We start from the raw sequence: 27,786 nt of genomic DNA on the forward strand, positions 1-27,786 counted from the left end.
AAGTTAAGTTTAAATATAGTTAAGTATAGCTAACTACTATACTTAACAAATCTAATAATTTAGTAAAGTTACAGCTACTCATAATGGACAATCTCCTTTTAATGCCACTAGCATCGGAGCATAATTTTTTGAGAATAAACATTGGCTTTGATGGTGGAGTGGTTGATAGAAGCTCATTTGAATAACTCAGTGTCGAGATTTGAGCTTGCAAATTAAAAGCTCTTAAGAAACATCAAGTTAAATATTAACTAAAATTATACAATAAATATTACCTAACAAACATACACATATGATATGATATTATTAAGTAAACTTCTCTTTATTAACTAGGCATTTACTACTATTTGAATTTACTGTCATTTTCTTTTAAGGCTCTTGAACCTTTACGAATACAGATATAGCTTTTAGTCTTCATTAAATATTTATTTCACAGAAAAAAGCATTACTACTAAATGATTATTTTTTATGCATTACTAATATTTATTTCACAGAAAAATGTATCACTACTAAATATTTGTTTGTTTGTTTTTTGGTTACTAAATATTTATTTCACAGATTTAAATCAGAAATTGCAGTGGTATGTATAAATGCATATTCCTAAAAAAAATGAATGATATTATTCAAATAATTACTCTGCAGTAGCCTCAAATTGCATAATAATTGTTTCAAAAATTAACATACTGGTCGCCATGGGGGTCACTAGGACTGACATCTAGTTATTTCGGTAGATCTGGTGAGGTCATAGATGACCGGTAAAGCAGACTGATCTTTGAACTATTGTTCAAGGCTGTCACAAATATTTTTTGAGTATTTCAATATATAAAGTGATCAATATATAAGTGAGTAAACATGGCCCTTTTGCATATTGCTATGATTTGACCTGAGAATATTATTTAAAAGAAATATGAAATATACTCATTTGTAGTAAAATTGTTCCATTATAATACGTAAATTATTATAACTTTATTCCATTATAATAATCAAATTATTAAAATATTCCATTATAATACGCAAATTATTACAACTTAAAATATTCCATTATAATGCGTCGGATTGTAATGAGCGGTGATAGAACCTGGAACCTTGTGGTTCGCAGCTGAGTGACATGACCGCAATACAAATGCAATTGCTCGTGCAGCGTAGCTGTTAATTGGCTTATAAGCTTTTCACCACAGACTCTCCCTCCAGTGAGTCGGAGGTGAGACGAACGATATGGCTGTTGAGTGGTGATATATTAGCTGTTGATTCTAATGCGCCTGTAGCCACAATAATAACCAAGACATAATAACTTATAACATCCCATTACCAAACTGATAAAATATTAATTATGTTTATATAGTCTCATAAAATAAGAAAGAAAAAAAAACAGTCATTTTTCAAAAATTTATATAAAATTCTATGGCTAACAATGTGTTAATGAAAAAAATCAAGTTAAATATCGATGAAATGTTCCTTTATCTATGTGTTAATGAAAAAATTATTTTAAAAGTTCATAAAATGTTTTTTATCAATATATTATTTTAAAAAAATTTCTTGTAATAATGTATTTAATGTAAAAAAACTAATGAAATATCTTTTTTAAATCTCCTAAATGCATTTCAGAATTTAAAACAAAATGAATTATTTTGTTGAAAATTTGATCATGTCATTCTTTAAAAAAAAAAAAAAAAAGATAACTTGGTGCTCATAGAACTACAAATAACACTGACACTGTATCATCAATTTTATTACTAGTAGTAGTTTAGAAATGACAAGCAAATGCATCAACATAAATATACAAAAATAAACGCAACACACACGCAACGAAACAAACAAAATAAAACATTCATCTTTTGCGGAACTTGCTACCATAATCAGGAATCACGTGTTTTATGACTAGAATGAAATAAAATGTACGCAACAACCGCAGCATTTTTCTGTAATCAGTCATACTCCGATCCGATTGTAATACTGAGTTCATCGCCGATTATCAGCGTCTTGTGATACCAACGGTTTGTATCCAGAACAACTGAAAAGACAGAAAATGAAAGAAACTTTTTATTGATAGTAGCAAACAGAATTATGGTGGAGTCTCATTCTTTAGAATGTATAAAAGTTAAAAAAGGTATAAACAGATTGAATTTTTTTTTAGAGTTGCAAAGCGATAAGGATGTGCTACATATATTTTATCTGTTTGGCAAATTTACGTTAATCAAACTATTTTTTATTTCATGTTTGTCAATACATAAAGCAGTGAGGTTTCAGAATTATACTAGATTTTAAAAATTGAAGCTTAGAATTAACTACTGAACTGCAAAATAATGTCTCTGAACCTCTAAACTATTATCAAGTTTACTTATATTTACAATCATCGACAACTTTTGATAATACGAAGAAACTCTAGTTTCCTTTGCGACCTATTAAATAATTCTGAATATGATTATAGTGTATTTAAAATTAATCAATGCATAATAATAATAAATTTTTCCTGTAATAAAAATTTATATTTAAAAATAAAGTTACTTTATAAACAAAGCTCTACTGACAGAGAGCATTATCCATAAAACAAGCTTTTTACAGATAGTTTATTACGAACACTTCTACAGTGTCTATCTGTAACAAATCCTCTAATAGTGATGAGGTCGTTTATAGCTGTCTCATTACGTTCGGAATTAATTGTCAGCAGAATTACGAAACAGCTATGCAAAGTTCAAGCCATTTGCTTCATTGGTAACTTCTTAATGGATACTGAAATTGCATATCCTTGCAAAATAGCAATGCAAAAAAAGGCAAGCCATTTGTTTCATTGGTAAGTTTTTGTTCGTTAAGGAAATTCATTTAAAAGTCACATCTTAGTCCTACAAAATATCGATGCAAAACGCAAACTATTTGTTTCGTTCGTAAGTTTTTATTGGATAAGGACATCCATCCATCCTAGCCCTGCAAACAACGATTCGAAATTTAAGCCATTTGCTTCATTGTTAAATTCTTGATGGATATTGAAATCATTCAGGAATATTGCTTAGTCTTGTAAAATAGTAATGAAAAACTCAAGTCAGTTGTTTCGTTGATAAGTTTTTGTTAGTTAAGGAAATACATTCAAGGGACACTACTCAGTCCAACAAATAATCGATGCAAAACGCAAACCATTTGTTTCATTGGTAAATTTTTGCTGGATAAGAAAGTTCATTTATTGGATACCTTAGGCCAGGAAAACAGAGGCACAAAATTCAAAACCAATTGTTTCATTGGTAAGTTTTTATTAGGCAAGGAAATACATTTAAGGGACACTCTCCAGCCATTCAAAATAGCTATGCAAAACGCAAGTCACTTGTTTCATTAGTAAGTTTTTCTTAGTTAAGGAAATCCATTAAAGGAACAATTCTTGGTCCAACAAATATCGATGCAAAATACAAAACATTTTTTCTTTGATAAATTTTTGTTGGATAAGGAAATCCAGTTATGGGTCACTCTCTACCCTGTGGAATAGTGATACAAAAAGCAAGCTATTTACATAGTTTGTAAGCTTTTATTGGATAAAAGAATTCATTTATGAAACAATCTCTAGTCCTACAAAACATCAATGCAAAATTCAAAACCATTTCTTTCATGGTAAGTTTTTATTGGGTAAGGAAATTCATTTAAGGAACACTCTCCAGTCATTTAAAATAGCTATGCAAAATGCAAGTCATTTGTTTCTCAAATAAATTTTTGTTGGTTAAGGAAATTCATGTAACGATGCTAAACGCAAATCATTTGTTTCTCTAGTAAGTTTTAGTTGGCGTGTGAAATTCTTTAAGGGCCACTTCCTAATGATGATAAACGTAAGACATTTGTTTTAACGGTAAACTTTAAGAAATAAAGAAGGGCTATTTAATTCTTTAAACAGCAATTTTTTTTCTAGTAATAGTATATTCAAATACTTTTAGTATTAATATAGATTTAAGAAAAATTTAACTGGTTTATTAGATAAAATTAATTTGATTTCATAATAAATTTGAACAAAGAATAATTAATAAATGAATGCAAATGTTTCTATATGTTTTGGAATAAGAAATCTAGACATCAAGTTATTTCATGGAAAGTATTTTTCCAGAGCATAAGCAAATCTATTTCTCACCATTTGGGCTGGCACAGTATGAACGCAAAAAAATAATGATAATCAATTGGTAATTAATTTGATTCTCAAAACCATATCATGAATTCAAAGGTTGAAGTGATATGTTTTGTTGTTTCTAAAGTTCTGAAGAAATCGCAACTTTAATCAATGGTGGTTAAAGATCGTACTAGATACATTTAAAAATTAATAAATGTAATGATAAGTGTATTTACAAATGACTTTCAAAAGGTTTAAGGCATGGTTTGGCGCTGCTTCTAATTAATAAAAGATTGACCATTACATATTCCCGGAAACTTACTGACTTCGCCTGGATTGACTATTGTTTCCAAGGTTCTGCATTCATTGTAACATTCCGGAACTGGCTCCAGAGTCCACAGTTTGCTGCCTTTAATTTGGGCTTGCCAAGAAGGGTTGTTCACGTGGTCAATCTGGAAAACACGGATGAGGGAAATAATTTTTAATAAGCAAAAAAATTTGAATTTTTTTTTTACATTTAAGAAAGAAAATATTTTTTTGATTAGAACTAAGAATTTGCAGGCAAGTTATTCATTCTATAAATGGTGGAAAGAGAAAGCTTATAAAATGAAAATTTTCTGATCATGTTATAATAACACAAGGAAAGTTGGAAATGCACTCACAATTTAAAACAATGATATGGGCTAAAATGTTATAAATGGATCAATAAAACTTTGAAAGATTTTGATTTTTTAAAAAAAAGGCTGGCTGTTTATTATTTGTATAATAATTCGGATTCAACTGAAATCTTTAATCCTGCTTGTAATAAACTAAAGACATATTTAAAAAAATCTTTTTCATATTATAAATTAATTTTTTTTAAATCATATTTCTTAGAAATACAAGAAAATAAAATTAATAAAAGTTTTGGAAAAAATTTTCAGAATGAAATTAAATCCGCATTTTTGAAAAATTCTTTTTCCAAATCATAAGTTGTTGCTACAATAATATATTGAAAATGTGACTTGTTATCATGATAAACAAAGTTTAGCATGACTTGAAAACCGAAACCTAATTAAAGTTTAAGATGATTTTAATTATAATAATTACAATTACTGCTAGTTTGGAAATCCTTGAAAATTTATTGTAAATACACTTTGCCAAATTTACAGACATCTGGCATCCATTTTTTTTAATAAAAAAAAGATTTCTAGAATTTTTTTTCCTTAAAGCATTCCAGAAATTTTTGTTTAAATATCAGGTTTAGAAACAGAAATGTCAATATAAAGAAAATCTTGAAATCCATTACTTGTGAAATTCATGAATAAATTGTGATTTTTCTAGTATATTAAATGTTTTGTTCACGAACTTTTAAGTCTCATAATCCAAACAAACAACTTCCCAGTTACGAAGTAGAATAAGTCATTATGAAAGTCAAAACTTTTCTTTTTGTTTTTTCCACAGTGAGTGAAAAACAAAATGCACTTATCATCTTTTCTCATGTACGAATAGTTTTGTGTGTGCGTGTGTGGGGTTTTGTGAATTAAACATAATTAGTACAATCAATAAGATTAGTAACTGAAATATATTAGAAACGCTCTATCCAAGAAAACTCTTAGTGAGAATTAAGTTGCTCAGCCCTGTAACAAAAGAATGGATGGATCTTTTTATTTACTTTTGTGCCCCAGAATTTTCCTCAATAAAATCGAAATATAAACTTAATACCTTTCTAATTCCCGATATTAGTGCTTATTTATGATTTCCAATCTGAGCGATTGATCTTTCGTCGAAATTTTAAAAAACGTGGATCAAACGCAAATACTAAACCTCTAAATGTTCAACAGTAATTTATTTAAAAGTAAAATTAAAAAATACGTTATTTTTTAATGTTGTAAGAAGTTTTGAAATTGTTTATTCAAAAATAACAATAAAAAGCTTATTTATTAATTCCTACAAAATAAATTTTTGATTTAAAAAAGTTGTAAAATCGCCTTTTTTGGGGGTGAAAAAAACTTTTCATAAATTAATTTGTATCTCAATCAAAATGTATTGATCCATTCATAATTTTCAACAATCCATAACAAATTTTAAACGAAAATTATATAAGCATAATTCATCAATGATAAGAATTTCATATATTTTTAACCTTTTGTATAAGATATTCAATTCAAATTTGAGAATTTCCTCGAAACATCAAAATTGAGAGATGTTCAAGAAATATGCCAGGTTGTGGCGCCATCTATTTTTAACAATGGATAAGAAAAGCTTCATCATTCCCCGCTTCTCTTCAAATGCTTGGAATAAAGCATATTAAACAAACGGTACACATATTAATAATAATAATAATAATAAATCTTAGAAAATATAAGAAATCAAAATAAAATAAATGCTTCCTTTGCCATAATATTTTATAAATAGTGGAATGTTGTCTCTGCTCTTGTGGCCAGCTAGCATTTTTATTCGTCGGCTCATATAATATCTCTTACAAGATATAAGTACATAGCAACTAAAAATATATGAATTTTATTTTCTACTTCATAGAATTGTAGCTATTTAATTTTGAAAACATACTGATAAAACTATTTATCTTCATAAATAATGCTTAATGAACTCCATTTTCTGTAACAAGAAAAGGGCCGTTTATGTTTGTTTAAACTTATACATGTTTATTATTCAGTATTTTTTACAAAAATCTCAGTATGTTCAGAATTTTTTACAAAAGTGTCGAATTTCATAAAAATTTATCTGCTTAAAAAAAGTGTTAATTACTATAATATTGTATATTGTATATATTGTATAAACGGAATTTTTAAAAAATCAGGCATCAAAAGATTATTAGATAACGCATCTACTATTAATTTTTTGAGCGCAAAATAAATCTTACAATTTTATTTTTTTAAAAGATAAGAAAATGAAGGTGATTCAGGAAGTATTGATTGATATTTATCACTATTTTTGTCAATATAAAAGTAAACTTTTTTTTTTTTTTACTTCCTATTTAAACGAAAGGAACAAACAATGCAAAATGAATACAATTTTAAAACAATAAATTTCGATTTACTTGAATGTCGAAATAAATAAACTTGAAAAAAAAAGTTTTACAAGAATTTCTCTTAATAAACAGAAATAATTCGTATAAAAAAATTACAAAACATTTCCAATGTAATTCCTTTTTAAATACTTTTTTTAAAAAGATCTGATACTTTTAAAGAAGATAAGAAATCATAAAATAGTTTTATAAAATATTAGAAATTATTTTTTATCTGACCTCAGTTGAATAAATAATCGCGATTTGTATAAATAATTCTGTTTAAGAAAAGTAAAAGGCTTCCTTTATACTCTTTTGAAAAGAGTTTTAAATTTTTAAACACGAATACAAAAATTAAACGTATACAATGGCTCAAACAATTGAGAGTGCACCTTACTTTTACTTGATAAATCCGAATTTCAATATAAATTGCACATTACCGAGAAGTGCAAACATGTTTTTATTTTTACACGTAGCAAACGGTTTAAGTTAAAATAAAAATAAAGAACAATCAGCGGAAAACTTCTAAATTGAAACGTTTCAGAAGCATTTTAAATAAACATATGCAGATTTTTACCTCAAAAAAAATTGAGAATATACCAATGCAATTTTTGTAATATCTCGCATACAAAGAAAGTGTCAATACTTAGTTACATGTCTTTTGGTTATTATAATGTCCTCTAAACGTTGTGGTACCGATTCGACCAAAGTTTTGGTGGTATCTGAAGATATTTTACCACATTCTTCTTCCAACCCTTCTTTTGTCCTAAAGCGTGGGTTTTGTTTTTAATTTTCAGTTTCTGGACAGTTGTTTCGAGTGCGGCCCACATATTTTCAATGTCATTGATGGCGGGGTACTGTGGTGGTGTGTGTAACTGCTGTTTACAATGAAAAAGACATCACACTTTGAAGTTACGTGCCATGTGTTTTGGGCCATTGATTTGCTTGAAAATGAAATTTCCTTTTTTAGCACTTTCTTTCAGATTGTTGCAAAGTATATCCAAGTAAATCATATAGTTCATAATGAAATCTATAAAAACTAAATTTCTTGCGCCGGATGAAACTATACAACCCCACACCATGACGGAGTCACTACTATGTGTAATTGTAGGACATATATTTTTTGGATCCAAAACAGTATTGGGTTTTCTTCAAACAGTGAGACGGCCGTCACGGCCAAAAGTATTGAATTTACTTTCATCACTAAATACAACTTTTTGCTAAAAGTTTTTGGTCTTTAATTAATGAGTTTTTCTGATTTTGCAAGCTGAAGAACGGTTTCTTTCTAACAACTCGACATTTATATTCAGCTTATTTAATCACATTTTTCACAGTTTCAGCACTTACACTTCTGTCTATGATTTGAGAAGTTTCTGCAGAAAGTTTGACTGCACTTACTTTAGGATCAATTTTGATTTCTTTCAAAATTTTTCTTTTTGCGTCATCACTCCGAGTACCATTCTTTCCTCTTCCACGTTTATTTTCAATCAACCCATCATTTTTAAATTTCAGATGATTTTCTGGACACAAGTGTGGCCTCTACCAACAATTTTAGGATAAGAATTTCCTTTTTTAAATTACTACTGGTACTAATATCACTACTGGTTTCTCTTCGAGGAGTCATTCTCCTATTAAAAGTTTGACTTTAAGTTCATCTAATAAACTTCATCACACAAAAGTGATCACTGAAAAGGGTTAAGATACCAACCAATATTATAGATATTTATTGCAGTTCATTGGGCACTGGATGGGGCCTTCAGCTGCATTCGTGGAAAAGTTTTGACTTGTGATGAGTGAAATTCCATGGAATGCAGAAAAATATGTGCAATGTGGAAAGTAGAAATTAATTTATTATAAAATAACTAAAATGGAAATAATAAAATAAAAAAGAAAAATAAAAAAATAACAGCACGAAATGATTTGCTACAAAAATGATAAAGTAAGTGATAAACGTTTGGAGAACTGTCAAAAATTGATTTATCGAGACTTTTGGAGAAGAAGGAAAGAAAAACTTAGACTAGGATTGGATTGAAGAGGAAAAAGTAGAAGAATGGTGACGACGGGTAAGGTAAAATTAGATTAAAGTAGCAGTCAAGTAGAAAATATTTAGTGGTAGTTAAACACATTTTTCATAAGTTAGTTCATTTTTCATAAGTCGAACAATTTTGTTTCGCCGTAAGAAAAAATCGTCTGCATGGAAAATTTTATTTTCACAACAGTTATATTTTTTGGAAGTTTTATTTATCGTCTGATATTTAGAATTTTTGTTTACATACAAAAATGCACCTTTAAAAGGCAATGGATGAGGATAAAACTTCCCGAAGAAAGTTATTCTTATTTAATAATTCAGAAATGCTCTTAAAAGGTGGAATTTCATATCATGAAAATTACGATGCAGAATTGTAATTAAGAACAAGGGCATTTGAACATTTAACATTACAAAAGGCGAACATTTAAAACAAAAAATATGAATGTAATTTCCATCAATATCGTCTAAAAAATGTGCGAACACCCTCTGTATTCTCAATTTTTTTAGGCAAAATTCTACGTATGTTTTTTTAAAATGCTTCTGAAACTTTTCAATTTAGAAGTTTTTCGTTTATTGTTCTTTATTTTTACTTTAAATTAAACCATTTGTTATGAATAAAAATAAAAGCATGTTTGCACTTCTCGGTAATATGTTATTTATATTGAAAGTCGGATTTATCAAGTAAAACTAAAGTGTACTCTCAATTGTTTAAGCCACTGTATCTATTAACAAACATTTAAGAATTTTATTTTTGGTTACATTTATATATTAATATTTATAACATTTACATATTAATATATATAAATATTAATAACATATATATTATTAATATTTATAACTCTTCTATATTGATTTTATTATTCCATTTAATATAATTGATAGATCAATGCAAATCGAAAGGAATTCTTTTTATTGTGTTTAATCAAAAAAATTCTAATATAAATTTTCTATTAATGAACTAATTATGTATATCATTACGATGCCTATAATTATTACTATTTATAACAGAAACTGCAAAGTATGTGACGATTAAGAATTTAAAAAGTGCAAGAATAATATAAATTAAAGGTAACAATAAATCAATGAACATTTAGAATGATGTTCTGTGACTTGCGTTTCATGTCTGTAATAATATAATCATATGCATATATCCTATAGGTGTGACTTTATAGCCCTATTGTTGCTTTAAAACGGGACATTAATATAACTAAACTAAACATTCGTCTTTTAATATAGCGAATTCGTTCGCAGTCAAAAAATATTTCCGTATAACATCAAGTTACCGGTAAAGCATGGAAGAAAGTACATTAACATTTATCAGCTAATAAAGTGGATGTGTTCGTAAAATAAAGTGGTATATCATTTCATGTTTGTTTATGAGTAGTAAACAGTGATGATGATAGGGATAGCATTTACTTATTACAAAATGCGGGAATAAAGCATAAAGAGAATAAAACTGAGTTATTTTTTTTTCTCTTTTACTATTGGCAAGATCTTAACTTTAACACTGAAATTAATATTTCTTTTATGCAATAAAAAATATATATTCAGTTTTATTTTTTCGTTCATATAAAAAGTTCAAATTTTCTATCTTAATTCTTTTATTGGCGATTCATGCTCATAAGCAAAGATCTCCAATGCTTTTGAATATTTCTTTGAGGAAAAGAATCAAATTTCATATAAATATTTATTTATGCTTTCAAAAGCAATCGATTATAATAGGTAGATTTAAGCAACTTTAAAGATGCTTTTAACGTAAATCAAAATTTAAAAAAGTATATTATTGACGTCATCCAGAGAATATATAAATTTAATACATCTAAATATGGGAACAGCCCCCTAATACCAAATATCTCCCGATGTGATTACAGTATATTAATTAAAATTTGTATTTTGGATAATTTTTCCTTGCGGAATCTATTCATAACATCGGAAGAGGGCATAGCCATAGGAAATTTCAAAGATTTAACATTTTTAAATATGTAGATAATCTCCTACGAACCTTTTGGGTACAACATCTTTTAGCATGCGTTACTAGTTTTAGTAAGTTATTAACTTACTTTAGTTTTCCTTTACTATGAACTATATTATATATATACTATGAGTTTTCATATACTAGAATAAAGTTAGGTGGCTTATTTTTTTTCAAACCCCTATACATGTATATTGTCATACTGCTGTCAATCATAAATTTACAATTTATACTCTTATTTTAAGTAAAATACATGCATATATTATCGTATAGGTATTTTTGAAACAATTACATTCTTTTAGATGAAGATTCAAAATTAACGAATATTTTATGCACATATAGAGATTAAAAACTTTTAAATTATGTCTTATACAATTCCAGTCTAAAAAAAATTCTTTTATTAGAAAATTGGGTGACTAATTTGCAAGTTTTTCGGTTGTAAATCCGCAAAGTTATTTAAAAATTGCTTTCACTAAGAACACTGGTTTTCTCATACTAGCACAACTAACAAGTCTTTTCCCTTGCCGAAGTACAATAGTAGTTCTAGTTACAATGCGAAAAATTCTGAAGTTAGTTCAGTTGAATGAAATCGTGAATGTAATGATTAATGTGTTAACATAGCACAAACAGTAATTTTCTACTTCAATATCAGGTAAGTTGGTGTTTTCACAATCGTGAGTATGCAGTTTGGTGGTCATCAACCTCTCTGAATAAGAAGATGAGTGCTTTCGTGACCTGTTCGAAATCATCTTTTGTGAATCTCAAAAGAATTTTCACTCTATTTAAACCAGATTTTAACTTTTAAATTGGCGTGTGAAAGGTTTGAAATGTCGTTATAATATCTACACTTGGCATTTTCGGATGCTTTGTGGTTTTAGACAGTAAAAAAGAAAAAGTTATTGAGTTCTGAAATTTTTCGACTCCCTATGCCAGCAGAAAGTTAGAAACAACTATTATAATCTACTTATTGGATACATTGGATTGTCACAAAATAAAACATTGCAGATAAATTAATTTAAATCGCTTATTAAATTGAAAATTAACCGATTTTAGTTTTAAATGAGGAATTGATGGTCCTGCACATGCGCTTAATAATATTTCCTTCATTATTTTATTTGATTCAACACTATAGAACAGAATTATTTTTCGTTTTGAAATTATAAATGTAATGCAATGCTTTAGAAAAATAACTATCTTTTGGGATAAAAATGAAAATATTACATGAAATTTTTCAATATGTAAAAAAACATTTCGAATAAATACAATTTGCATTTAAAATGAGGAGAAACTGATATAGGAGAAATTACAGGCACTTTTTTTAATCAATTATTATACTTAAGTTGGATTTTTTTTTCCATTTATAGATGAAAGATTTCAATTTGGTGAATTTTCTATCAGAGAGTCTTTAGATATTATCTTGAACAACAAAACAACAAATACGTCGTTTTTATTTTATTTATCTTTTTAAAAAAACACACACTTTAAAACACAGAAGTAAGTGACGTTAAAACCGCAAGCAGGATAATTTCACGTATAATCTCGAAATAGCCCTAAAAGGACACAAATCAACATCAAAATGCCTTTGAACGATTTTTTTAACGTGGGGATCTACATATTCAACCAAGATCTAATAAACAGCTGATTTCTTGTAAGTTTGTTTATTTATTTTTTAACAACAACAAAAAATTCTGCCAATTGTTTTCAATTTTGTGTTAAAACCAGAGGGAGTGGTTTCCCCAATACTTTCTCGCATACTCTGTAATAAGCTTGTCATGCCAGGGAACGCCCTACATGACTTTGACGTATTACTGTTACGAAATACTAACCTTTAGCATGAATTTTGCATTTTTGCTTAATCTATCATGTCATTCTTGGCGAGTTTTTTGGCGATTAAATATCTTGGCTTACGGTTAATAACCTCCAAAAATCGAATCTGTATTTGGTGCTTTTTTCTCCATCGATTGAAATAAAAATTTATTAAAAAAAGCTACATTTGTAATCACAAAAATCCTTACTAATATAATTAATATATATTTAATTCATTGCGTTTTTGTGTCATCGCGTTACATTTTTTTGAACGTACAGACCGACAGATGGTCAACCACTCAATGGATTTGGCTCAAAATTTGATAGGTGTCTACACTAAATGGGATTGCCGAATTTCATCTATTTAGCTCTCTTCGTTTCGTAGTAATCGTGTTTATTCATATCGGATAGACGGACTTCTTATGAACAGATTTTACTCAAAATTTGATGGAATTCTGAAAACTTGGGGTAAAGACCGTGTACCAAATTTCATCCGTCTAGATCAAAGCGTTTTTGAATTATCATTGTCTCAAACAGACAGATGGACATTTTCCAAAAGTGTGTTTTTCGATCTCAGTGAGGATTATTACAACGTGGAGATTCGCCAAAATCTCGATTTCGAATTTTTTTTGACGAATGCTATACTTTCTCTGTTCTATGTATACAGTAAAGTAAAAATCAGTTTTTACTTCCCCATATACGAAGTATGCAAACGACAAGTATGCAATCATTAAAAAATTCGTCCTAGAGATTTTAACGAATCCATGTTTCATATCTCCTTAAATTCGAAAGAACCATTTTTGAAATTATGCCTATCTGTCTTTCTCTCTATCTATTGATTTAGGAATCTGAAACACAAAAGAACTTTGAATTAGACTGAAGAAAATTTAGTGAATCAAATTTACCTTCTATCAAATTTCGAACGAAAACCATTCATAAGAAGTCTGGGTGTCTGACTATCCGAATGCAAAGAATATGACTTCTACAAAACTTAGATAAATAAAATTTTGTGGTTGATTTAACAGCATAAATGTAGATTTATATCAAATTTTACACCAAATTGATCTAAAGATTGATCATCTGTCTGTTTGTCTGTATTTTCGTATGCATATAAAGGCGAGAACATATAAACGCAATGAAACAAATAAATGAACTTTCGTACAAAGTTTCAATGTTTAAAATGTGAATCTTTAAATTAAATTTCAAACTGAATCCGTCAAAAGTTGATTGTCTGTCATTTTGCTTTTAATGTGCATATAAACACTGTAACTCAAAAATGCAATAACATACAAAAATATGAGCTCTCATGGCTGTCAAGGTCTAATCCAGGGCCCGTAATTAGAAAGATGAGGTGGTCGGTATCTCCCTTAGGAAGTACGTGAGAAAATTTCAGGAAGATCATTCCCACTGATGTTAATTTATGAATAAAAACTTTTATTTTTAGACCATAGAAAACCAACAAAGTGAATCATCCATCCTCAAATTAATCAAGAGTTTACTGTCGGAAGAAAATCTAAAATGCTTCCATATTTTAATGATTTAGAATATCAGCATTCGTATCATGTTAATCATCGATCTAGCTGTCGAAGTGTAATTATAATATTTTTTTGTTAAAAAAAATACAATTTAAACTTCAATTTGAAAGACAAAAAGAACGAAGCGCGTAATTTTAGCATTTTATGCTTATTGAGAAGTTGAATACGTTTACTTTATACATTGATATTTACCTTGTCCAGTCTAATATTATTTAAGAAAGCGAATGATTTAAATATCTAAATATCAAAGTAGCGAGCATACTTACGTGCATGTGAGCACCGTATCCCGGCTTCCCCATAAAAATCCAATCGATATTCGTACTTTCAGAGAGTGGGGGCAAAAAATAGGGTCGTTTATAATGTTTCCTCAAAATATTCCCTATTTTGCTATCACAGTTACTCCTGCAAGGAAAAGAGAGATAAAGAAAAAACAACATGAAATATCTGTGTCTTTTCTTTCAAAGTGTATTTTAATCAATAGTTAAAAATTCTCAAGGAATTTTACAATTGTTTGTCTTTATGGGTTTTAACTGGGATAAAAAAAAAGAAATGGTAAGATTATTCATAAGCGAAACAAGAACAATATATATATATATATATATATATATATATATATATATATATATATATATATATATAACTAAATCTTGCTTTTTTGATGACAAAATTATGTTTGCTGGTTTTGCTTTTTATCTATATGAGTTTCTTTCTTTAAAAAACTCGATTTTACACAATTTTTTTTTATAAATAACTATTAGAATTAGATATCCAACTTCCGCTTCGGTGTGTGGGCAGTGCAGTATAGTAGTCATAACAATATGAATGACGCGTATATTGCAGGACCTCGGTTTGAGTCGCTCTTTTTGCTTTTTTTTACGCATGTGTTTATATTTTATATATTTTTTAATCTTATCTGTATAGGAGTTTTTCCTAAAAAAAGACGATTTTACACAAAAACATTTTTTATAACTAATTCTTAAGAGTCTTTTCCTATCTGCTCTTATATTGACAATATCATATAGCGCCATCTAGGACCCGATATCACCTCAATAAAATTGAGTATAAGTTCAAAAATATAAACAATGATAGACAAACTGTAAAATGAATGCTGAAATATAGCAAATTGTTTCGAATATGGTAAACTAAGCACATTCATGAATTTTTTATTTAAATGACCAGTTCATGTATAGATAACTGTAGATAAGTAGGCATCCTATGATAAGATTGCAAATTGTCTTATGTAATAAGTATGAAGATTGCAAATTCTCCTATATAATAAGTATGAAGATTGCAAATTGTCCTATCTAATAAGTATGTAATTCGTATCTAAATGTTTTCCCCAAAAAACACGATTTTACAAAAAAAAAAAAAAAAAAAAAAAAACTGCCGAGTGAAGCTTGGTTTTATAGATATTATTTTTATATTTGCCCACCAAAAACATTCTCAATTTTGTCCATTATCGATCATGCAATCACATAATTTAATTTTAAAATCTGTCATCAGAAGCAATTATGTTATAATTATTTTTTTATGAATATTATAACTTAGAAAGTTAATTTATTGTTTCTCTCTCTCGTTTCAAAGAATAATTCTCACATTTTCTAAGAACATTATAAATCGTTGAATATCTAACATCAACTGATCTGAGCTATTCACAGGCTTTATTGTTGCCTTTTACTGATATGAATCGCAAAAAAATTGCTTCCTTTTGAAGTCTAGTTGCTTCCTTTTGAGTCGTTTGCTACATATCCGCCAAATACTTTACTCTTTATAAGATAAGAAAATGGCAGAGTTATATCTCTCAGTAATCTTTTCCCACCTTTATCAATTACAACATGCATAGCGATCTTCAAAAAAAGTGTAACAGGTAAAGTTTAGAAAAGAATTACGATTGACGGAAATTTCGAAAATAAAATTCTCAGAGAAAAGAGCATAAAAATGTAGATTTAGATAACTTTAGTCATGATATGGTTCAGTTAATTCAACATAATTTTGTCATCAAAAAGAGTTTTGAAATCTTTTTGTTCTTTCATTCTATTTTTAGAAGAAACTATGGCTTAGTTTCTCGAAATTGCATAGCTTAGTTTCTTCCGTCAAAGTACTCAGAAATATTTCGATGATATTTTCATATGGTTTTATAATTTTGAGATACATTTTTTTGTATCAAATTTTAAAAATACCTCAGGTTATTTATCAATTTGACCCTTATTATAAGAATTAAATTTTCATTTTTTTTAGTTGTAAAATGAATATTTAAAATTTATGCAAGAAATACCTATATTTATTTATGTTTTCAATAATATTTTTTCCTGAATACTGTGTAAATTGCATACTAGTATTATATTTTTGCTTTAATTACATCTCTTATTATTAAAGAAAACTATTATAATTAAATCCATGTCATATAGAAGGACATGTATTAAAATCATAAATTGAAAAAAGATAATATTTTTATGTTCAGTACATAAACTTGTGTAAAATAACAAATCCATATTTCTTGAATGGAATGATTTTTATATAAAGCATCAAAACTGTAAAATAGCTAAGAACATTAGTTCTGTTTCTACATCTGCTCATAACTGCTTAAGAAAATAATCGAAGCTAAAAGCCTCTCTTCTTCATAAATATAGTTGGTCGCTTACACAGAACTGTTACATGTGTCGTAAAAGAATATAATACAAATAAACGGGAAAAAAACAAGATCAAAATTAATTCTCAAGAATTTTTTATAGAAAAAGTAAACATCCACTAGTGATAATAATATTAATAAAAGGTCGAATGATATTATAGAATCATTCTCTCTGAAAAACAGAAGACGTCTGCTTTAATGTTAAGCTAATGGTACAAAAGAAACCAACGGAGAGCATAATTGGTAACAATTTGCAATCAGAAAAAAAACCCTGTTTCGTTTGCTTTTGAAATAATGGTAGCAATTTGCGGAATTATTGCATAAATTTTCTCATTTTTTATTCTGTATTTATGGGCTGAAGAGCTGTTTGATAATTAAAGGAAATCCTTTTTTAAATATCATATGTGAATTTACTATTTTATGAGCAATAAAATTAATTAATTAAATGTAATAACTGAGCAGTGAGAATCCACAATTTGTTTTTACTTTTCTCTTTCAAGAACAAAGCTGTGTTACTTTTCTTTCGAGTCAAAAATTGAATTTCGTTTCATTCCTTCTACTTGGGTGGCTTGTAAGTAGCAGCTATAAAATCCACCCAGTTTCGTCTCATTCGCTTTAATACAGAGACTGGTACATTCGGTTTATAAGATGATTCAGTCTTACATTGTTTCCAATACTTTTTTAAAGAAATAGAAGCTTGTTTTAACTCCATGCCATTGATGGCAGTGAAGGATAATTTGGATGGCATTATTTTAATCCCTTCGAACTTTTTCATAGAATATGCCCTTCTCAGATGTGCGCAATGGTAATTTCAATAATTTTTATTCCTACAATTCAAGTTTGTTGGAGAATAAGCTACAAACCTTTTTAAAAACATGAAGCCAAAATTACCTGATATTCATATGAATCCGAAAAAGCATGTAGAGTTTAGATACTGAATCTCCATCCTAATCATCAAAAAGGAGAATCATAACAATGGTGCTCCTTAGCAATATTATCCGCAATTTAAGTGAAGATGAATTAGAAAAGATAGCAACTTTAAAAATTACTAATCGGTGAGCGGAAAAAGCTATAATAAAGTTGTTTCAAATCCCTAATCAAAACTTGTGGAGAGTAAATTTTAACTAAGACTGGGATTATTTAGCGAATTCTATATCTTATTTGAATTTTCTTTTGTTTTACGGCTTTATATTACTTTAATTTAACATTCGCTGGGAATTGCATCGTACTTATTTACTTTTTACACATTTTTATTTTATTTCAGTGATTTCATGCTTCCATGATTTCATGAAGTACATAATTTCATGATTAATTCTATCACTTCCTGATATGCTAAACTACTATGTATTCGAATTTGCATGTATCGAATGTATTCGAATGCTCACATTGAAAATGCAGTATTTCGATATTTTAAATATCAATTAACATTTAATCGATTAATGAAATTAAATTTTGAGTATGCGAATTATTCCGTATGGTAACACAATTAAATATGCTGTTATAAATCTCCATTATATTTAAAATATTGAATCGTAAAGTAAAAATTAAAAATCAGAATTCGATTAAAGCTAAAAAATTTAATTTTAACACATAAGTTTTAATAAAAGTATGATTTCAAAAACTGCTTTAAATTTATTTAGCCAACTTTACTTTTCCCATTCATTTTAACAGATTGTATCTTGTATGTTTATTTCTGCTACAAACCGGTTTTATTATTTTTAGAATTTTCATTTATTTTAAGTGTATATTGCAAATGCAATATTCAATTTAAAACGTGCTTATTATTTTTTTAACGAATTCACGTTTTTAAATCTGATCTTCTACAAATACACCATCCAGTAGTAAATACCCAAGTAACGAATTCATGATCAACCCACTAAATCGCAACTGCATTAACGCCCACTCCAAAATACCGTAAATATTCTAAAAATACATGCCTTACTAAAATACGTGAGTATCGGATTACTTTTTCCGTGGATCTTTTTGTTCACATTCTCTGTAGTTAACCATACTAGAAATCTGATATTTCTGTTTATTTAGGGACGGTAATCACGTTTAAGTTGCTCGTTATGTGATTAGCGCACGCAGGGACACCCACACATTCAGTTACTTGAATAAACCACTAAACTCGCAATCTCTGTAAGCTAAAATCTAAACAAGGGCTGTTCATCTTCCGATAACACATGTCGTGTTTACTTCCTGTGGCCAGGGTTTTCAATTGCTTGGCTCCCTTAATACCCCACTAATCCTCTTACTGAGTTTCCCCTCTAAGATATCAAGTCTAATGCTATAAGCACAGAGTCCTTGAATATTAAGTACAATTTGGATATTTCTGAGTCAGCAACAATATCGAATTTGATTAGATGGCATATGGAAATTTAAAAATAAATAGTTTTCATATAATCACAGATATAAAGTAGTGCTCAGTATTTTTTGGAAAGCAACTTTTTAAAAGAATTGTTGTTAAAACAATCCAAAACAACGAATACAACATAAAATTTTTTAACTTAAAAAGCTGTTATATCATAAAAATGTACCGTATAATACAAATAATTAAAGTTTTAATGGTATATGAGAAATATACTGAGAAATAAATACTTTCTGACCTAACATCACTATAAATAATTTGTCAAGTATTAATAGTGCCTTATAGCTGGATAAACTTATGAAATAAACCAATCCAACAGTGAAATGAGTTAGGTTTTTTAATCATGTTATGCGTTAACAAGTTTATTAGAATATCGATAATCTGGATAAATGGGTTCGATAATATGGCAGAATAAAATTTGAATAAAACATTTACAAATATCAACAATACTTTTTTTATCATAAATTGATCTCTCGAGGACATTTTTATTCACTTCTTATAATTGAAAAGATCTTCTAAAACTTCACTGTGTAAGCTTTGTTTAATTATATTAATGTTTTGTTTCTAAGCTATTGCGAATTATTGTGGGAACGAATTTTGTAAGTATGAACTTTGATCGTCAGACGAAGCCTTGCTTTCAAACTTCGACCATAAGATGAAGCCTTGCTTTCAAACTTCGATCATAGGATGAAGCCTTGCTTTCAAACCTTGATCATATAAGACGAAACCTTGCTTTCAAACCTTGAACATAGACGAAGCCTTGCTTTCAAACCTTGATCATAAGACGAAGCCTTGCTTTCAAACCTTGATTATAAGACGGAACCTTGATTTCAGACATTGATCATAAGACGAAGCTTCGCTTTCAATCCTTGCTCATCGGTAACCATGCTTTCATATTTCTTCGTTTTATCAGCGAGAGTATATTTTGAATCTCACGATTTTAATGATATCCAGATTCAATATACTGCAAATTTTTTACATTCGATATTGAACTTACCTCTTTCTGACTCTAGTGAGACAGAAACCATCTGACTTCTCATCACTTTTTTGGCAAAATGTAATATTTTAAAGAATTTCTTTCTACCTCTCCCTGTGCTTCTAAATATTGCAAATCATCAAATCGTCTATTTCTTAATTTTCATAAATCTCATCTTTTTCGAGTCCTCAAAACTGAAGAAAACCGCTTTAGAAATTATGTTTACCTGCCTGAATGCGAGCATGGTATCTAAAAAAACGCAACAAGTTAGGCAGATGAAATTTGATTTATAGGCTTGAACACCAGAATTATGGAAATCATTCAAATTTTCGAGCCAGTTGTTCAAGTAAACCAAAGCACATACTTAGATATTCTTTAATATACTACAAAGCTAAGAACCAAGGGTGCCTTATTCTGTAAGAATGCGTGAAATCAGAGAACACACATGCTGGTTATCTCCGATTGTGATTCGTAAATGAAATGAAGCACAAGGTGTCTAATAATAATGCAAAGCTCGTTACAAACTTAATTAAAAAATGGGACACCATTAAACAACAAATACATCAGCCACATTTAATTGGCTCACTTAGGAAAACGTACCATCCAATGTACCACGGCTTTTCGGCTCTTTCTGGGCTCATCGACAGGACTTCCGCTAAGCTTTGGAATTCTGTTTGATAAGGAAAAAACTGGCACTCTCTCTCGGTCTCCCAGAATATATCGTCCTCATCTCCCAGATAAAGATTTCTGAAAAAATTGAAGCTGAAAGTATTCAGAGCTGTCCAGTTCCTCGTTCCATCGGTCACTATCACTGGTACGGTTGAATAAGCAAATCTGGAATCAAGTAAAATTGTTAAAGCATTAAAAAAATAAATAAATAACAAAAAATAATTTCAAAGTTGTTTTTTTGTGCCCTGATTTTAAATAAAACCATCTGAATTGCAACTGTAAAGCATCAAAATATGCTCAATTTAATAGTCAAATTCAATAGCTTTTCAGTAAATTGAAATGCAAAACCATTATATTATAATTATTCATTTTCAAATTAGCACCATTAAGTATAATTCAGGAGGATAATTATAATCTGAAACTGAATAAAATGATAGGTCTATGCAAGTCTAATGGGATGTTTCTTAAAAAAATCATAACAGATTTCATTAGTGGAATAAACATTTATTTAGAATGAAATCTTTACTATTTGCTTATCACATGTAAAAACGATAATATTAAGATTTTGTTTTACAGAAAGCATAACTGTTTAGATTTTGCTACATTAGTATCCTAAACTTTTTTGTAGGTAATTTAATAGACAAAATTAGTAAATATTGATATTTTTGTAAATTCTTGTTAATATCAAATTTTAATAGCTTTTGAATTTACACTTTCTTCAAATTTTTAATTTTTATGATTAGTTTTATATTGTATTGCGAAATTAATGCTTAATCTCCAAAGAATCTGGTTTTAAATATTACCGGCAAAAATTTATTTCAAGATCTCGCTAAAAAAACAAAAACTATCAAAGTATTAATTTCGTAAATGTTCAAAATCTTTCCATAAAATGAAAGACTGGGTTTAGAAAAAAAAGAGAAAAAAAGAAAAAGAAACAAATCGAACAGCAAGACTTTTTTCTCTCAAAGAAATAATAACTTCATTTTTGAAAATTGTAATATAGTTACAATTAGGTTTAGTTTAGTTATATTAACGTCCCGTTTTAAAGCAATACTATGGCTACTTTGGGATGGACCTCGTAATTTTGAGCCGCGGTCAGATGACGAGGGCGAAGCCTGAGCGGGCACCCCCCTGTCCACACCACACCAGCGGGAGAACGTTTGGCGTGCACCAGACCGCTTACACGACGGTTCTTCGGTGGAATCGGGTCTTGAGCGTGAAACCCTCCGGTTTCGAAGCCGAGACCTTACCACCAGGCCCCCGCGGCCCCCGCAATATAGTTACAATTCTGGCACAAAATAAATGGACACTGAAAAACATTAGAAACATTCTTGCATGGATATTTTGGGAGAAGATATCATCATGATTGATTTGAAAGCATTTTTGGTCAATAAACTAACCAAAAAACATTAAAAAAATACAATGGATTTGAAGAAAAATCTCGTATCAAATAGCGTCATTTGTCAAAATGAAAAAAACATCGATCAAACGTTCTTATACGAGCTGCATCATAACAAGGATATTTACATATATCATCTGAACACTTAATCATTTATTTTTAGTCATATTGCAGAAATACAAAGCCACTGATATGTTTACACACGTTATGCGTAAAGATTCATAGAGTTTTCTAGTTTTGAAGGAGAGGGCATGCAACGAATAATGCTTCATGCATTAGTTTGTAATTTCTTCATCATGTGTGGATTAGATTTGATTATTAAATAAAAATCGATTTTCTGCATTTTCATTCAAAGTATACTAGCATTTAAATAAATGCAAACTTTTAACATTTTTTAGATAAATTAAATTTATGACTCATATTGTAGAAAATAAATTTTTTCGGGGAATTTCAAAGTTTCTGGTGTGATAATGATTCTATTAACATAAAATGTTAAACAATATTAATGCGATATGTTCAAGATATCATATCATATTCAGAATCTGAAACAACCTCGCAAAGATATCACACAGTATATTGTGTCAATTAGAATGATAATTATTTAATGAGTAACAGTTTCATCATAAGATAAAACAATACAGTCATGAATCAGATTCATCGAATTCTAATATATTCCCTTATAATAGCTACACTCTCAATATAATTTGATTCACTTTCATTCATTTCATGTCTAAATATGGACAAATAGGGAAAGGAAATAAAATGGAACTCCGTAATCAATTTTTCACTTCCCTCCTGATCTGCTGAATTTCTGAAATTCTGTGCGCGTAAACATTCTGACAATACAGTATTTTAATATTTTCAGTACCAAAATAATCATTTACTCAATTAATTTTACCAAATTTTGATTCCACATCAGAGGTGCCTTTTGATAATGGATTTAATGTCAATATAATCTATAATAATGAATTATCTATTAAAGACTTTGAAAGAAAAATAATAATTAAGATAAAATTTCTGTTTTGGTCTATTAATTAAAATTTGTTTTTTAAAAAAAATGTCTTATATTTATTTATATCATGAATTTTTCTCATCATTCAACAGTTCTCTCAACGGCACAGAAGCAGTTTATTTGAACGAGCTATCTCCCATCTAATTTATCTACACATTATATCGTGAGTTTATTTTCTACTACTTTTATGATGAATGATTGTCGCTTCAAACAATAATCTCTAATCATAATTACCATTTTATTATATTCTGAAGATAAAGATTTTCTCATCATCAGCCATTCGTTTCTGAAATTTTCATTTTACTTCAATAAGACAACACTGATTAATATTCATCGAAAGGATTTAACGAGCCTCATTGTTTATACCTTGTGAATCTCATTCACAAATCCATTTATAGATCTTAGAAACTGCTAAAAATGCCTTCATTGTTGAAGATCTGCATTGATTTGATGGTACTGAAAACCATTTTGCAACGAACTAAACATTAAATGAGTCAATGGGAAATATTCAATTTTCAAATTTCGAACTAAGCCAACAAAGGCAACATTCAAAGAATCGACCCACGTTGGCTTGATGATACAGTCTTGACTTCGATCTACAGGATTCTAATATCAAAATCCGATTCTACTAAAGTAGGCCTTCCTAAATGTAGGCCTGGTTGATTTTAAATTTAGTACCAAGGATCAAATGTTCTGATTCGTAGACCAAACGTGTGACGAGGAAATTTCGAGCTGGGATGTCAGGTTAAGTATTTAAGTTAAAAGGGCATGAAGTTCCACCTAAAATAACCCTCAAGATGCTTCAAAAACGCGATGTTTATATAATTAAATTGCAGGTTACTGCTTAAAGTAATATGAATTTTCAGAACATTTCAGAACTATAAAATAAATCCACATAGTTTAATAATTATAGCTTTAAACTAAAAGATCACTGCATAGAATTTGGAATATTGGGATTTAAAATAAAAATACATTTAAATGCATTAACTTATTTTAATTGGTAAATCATTTTTAAGACTATTCATCCGGATATAATGAGCCAACTTATAAAATGAAATGTAAGGAAACATGCTGTGACTTTTTTCCCACACTTTAAAGAGCTATTCCATTAACTTCAGTTGTTACAGACTGTAAATCCATCTACCAGGCTATCCTGACTCTTGTGTACGAAAAGAAATTTTATTTTTAATTTAAATGAATTTCTTTCGAAAATTCGAATTTATTATTTTTGCCAACTGAAAACAAATTCGTTTACAACTTCATTTAAAGATACTAGAAGATAGCATAGCTTATACAATTTTATTTTTCCTATCACAGACAATCTAATTAAATATTAAACACAAATTTTACATATTTGGTATAACTATCACGTAACTAAGAATTACAAAATATGAATTAGCATTAGAAATAATATTTTTTATATTGCATTTAATATTTTTAATCATACTTCGAAGAATAACAAACGTTAAAATTTCTTTCGTTACATTAATAAATTTTTAATTTCGGCTTCTAGGGAAGTAAAATTTTAAAAAAATTTCCTTAATACATGATTAATCTATCGAAAAGTGAAGATTAAATTATGTGTGAAGGAAAGGGTCAATGGTCAAAGCCCCCCGTTGCTTGACAGATGGTTCTAGGTAAGGTATGTAGGTCATCATATACTTTCTTATCAAACAAAGACAGTATCACGTAAATTTTCACACAAAGTGACCTTGCATGTGATACTACAGTTTCACTTTTTCATGCTGCTGTCATTCCTTCTTTAAGAAGGCAGTTAAGAAATGTATTGTAATGTAAATGTGGTTATATCAATCAAATCTGCAGGAAAAATAAATGTAAATTTTCTTTCTAAAGCGAATGAAATGGAAATTGATAGAAATTTAACTCGAATAAAATATTTCCTATAATGCATAAATTCGGTTTTGAAATGGTTTTTTTTTTTATATATGATAATACATATAGCATACATAAAAGCAGAATTTATAACTTTTTGGAAAGAATAAGAATAAAATTTCGAATATACCACCGCATTTGGTTTGAATTGCCCACAAAAAATTTTTGAGAAACTTTATTCAAACCATGTGATCGGAAGACATTCTTTATTTCTCTTCAAATATTCAAACCAAATTCAATACATATAAACTATTTCGAAGTAGGAATTTTTATGGCCTCATATTTAGAAAAAATTTTCAGTCAGGGAATAATAGACATATTTAAGCAATAAGTGTAATTTGAAAAGTATTTTATACGAGATTTCTTTTTATTTCAGGAAGAGGAAAAATTGTGCAGTTTTTTCGATTCATTGAAGGAATAGTGCTTAGAAATAAGATATCACCAAACAATAATAGAATTGTGAACTGCAGCATCCATTAGTTGCATTGGCAAATATCTAATTATAATACATATGATAAATTATGGAAGGGACGAATAGTGTTTGGTAACATTCATTTTCTGTTATCAGCTTTAAAGGCCCCTAAACGCACATTTTTCATATAATCTCATTTTGGCAAAGTGTAAAAATATTGTATTATTGAAAGAAGTGTTGCAATTCAACTTACGAATGATTGATATTTTCATTATTTCAAATACAATTCAAACGACAGTGAAAGATTTTAACTTGCAATCCCTCTGGGATTGAGACTAATATAATAAAACGTATGGTCGTTCGGTATTTGAACGATTGACAGAACTATTTGTGTTGTTCTTGTTCAAAAGCTGATATTTTATAGTACATGGACAAAAATTTCCAAAATAAACTTGGTTGAAGCAAAAATACTTGAAGTAAAAATAAAACAAGGGATTTCCAAAATCATAATCTTTCGCTGTTTCTGAAGCTGTACTTTTCAAATTTTGACTTAAAACCTAGATAGCCGTAAGGAGCATTGCAAACTTTGCTTAATATCTCAAATATTGACTGATGATCCTTCCATTCTAGCTCTCCATAAAGTATGTTGATATATTTCACCGACTTTATTATTCTAAACTTAAAAACATATACATTGATATTGATTCCGTTCGAATATCAATTCCGTTTTAGTCAAAGAAATGGTTTCTTTTGAATGCAAATGTTGTGAAAAAAAAATTAAGGGCATACGTTAGGCATCTTTATGTTTCAATCGACAAATGAAATCTCTACCATTATTTTTTAATCAAGTGCGTTTTTTCATTTCATTTTTTTTTTTAAATATCCGCTACTTTTACTTTTTTTTATTCTATATGTAAACAAATTCAACCAAAAAGATGTCACGATCATCATAAGAATTTTTCCTTGTCTGCTTTCATTAGATTCTTAAGAAAGCGCACCAAATTTTGTGTAGATAACCTATATTTCACAAAAAGGAAAAAAATTTATATGTAAATATATGAATCGCACCGTAGATGATTCTATTTTCTTATTGGTTCTGTGTCACGTAGAAACTTTCGAATGCTTGCTTTAAAAATTTTCTCGCCAACCTTGTACTTAGCGTCAATTAACTTCATAAATTACACAGTCTCTCACAATAATCTAATAGCTCTGATTCTAGAGATTAATAAACCAATTACTATCACCGCCCTAAACGTTCGATTTCTTCACCTCTTATGTACAAAGTAAAAATTTGCTTCTGAAATGCATTTTACCTGTGAGCAAAATAACGTCGCGATAAGACTAGCCATTGTCTTTTGGCACGCCTAGCCTCCGAGGAGAAGGTGTGCTCCTCTATTGTAACAAATTCCATCAACAAATGATTTACAACAAAAAATTGAGCAAGGGCACATCGAGGTCAAGATTTAAAAAAATTTAAGACCGCACCCATCACTCAAATCGAAATAACTTTGGCAGAAAACCTGTTGTTCAAAAGTAAAGCATTTTAAATATTTTAATCAAATTCAGATTGAGAAATATTTCGAATACATGAAACTGTAATACTGGTTTGAATAAAATATTTTTCATATGTGATTTATTTTCTACATTGCATAACATGGAGTTTAAGTAAAAATTTCATGCTATTTTTTCGTGCTATGGAATTCAATTGTAATTACAATTGCTTTTAAAACATTGTTTGTCATATTTAATCTGATTAATTCTTTTTCATTAACATTTTAATAAATCTTTTAAAAATTTCAATCCTGTCTTATTTTTGACTTATAGTGATATATCTCGTGATGTCACAATTAGTAGACATCGTAATAATGTATAATATTTAGCCTTCAATCGAATATGCTCTGACGTCATTGCGTCCTTTTTTTTTTTTTTTTTTTTTTTTGCTCAGTGTAAGTTGCGCGATAGATTTCGAATTTGAATTGTCCCTAAGTATGTGATATATATCAC

The 27,786-nt window shown here is 28.7% G+C and overlaps 1 protein-coding gene across 1 annotated transcript in view; it reads right to left on the bottom strand.

Annotated features, from left to right (window-relative positions):
- Positions 1 to 1,718: 1,718 nt before the first annotated feature.
- Positions 1,719 to 27,786, bottom strand: part of LOC129963919 (uncharacterized) — a 53,528-nt gene continuing 27,460 nt past the window's right edge. The window contains exons 2-5 of the mRNA XM_056078512.1: positions 20,998 to 21,231; positions 14,691 to 14,826; positions 4,398 to 4,527; positions 1,719 to 2,008 (exon numbers count right to left, since the gene is read on the bottom strand). Coding sequence (XP_055934487.1) covers positions 1,923 to 2,008; positions 4,398 to 4,527; positions 14,691 to 14,826; positions 20,998 to 21,231 — 586 coding nt within the window. The 3' untranslated portion in view covers positions 1,719 to 1,922. The remainder of the gene's footprint in view (positions 2,009 to 4,397; positions 4,528 to 14,690; positions 14,827 to 20,997; positions 21,232 to 27,786) is intronic.

The sequence above is a fragment of the Argiope bruennichi genome, chromosome 3, assembly GCF_947563725.1.
Source record: "Argiope bruennichi chromosome 3, qqArgBrue1.1, whole genome shotgun sequence".
Classification (NCBI taxonomy): Eukaryota; Metazoa; Arthropoda; class Arachnida; order Araneae; family Araneidae; genus Argiope; species Argiope bruennichi.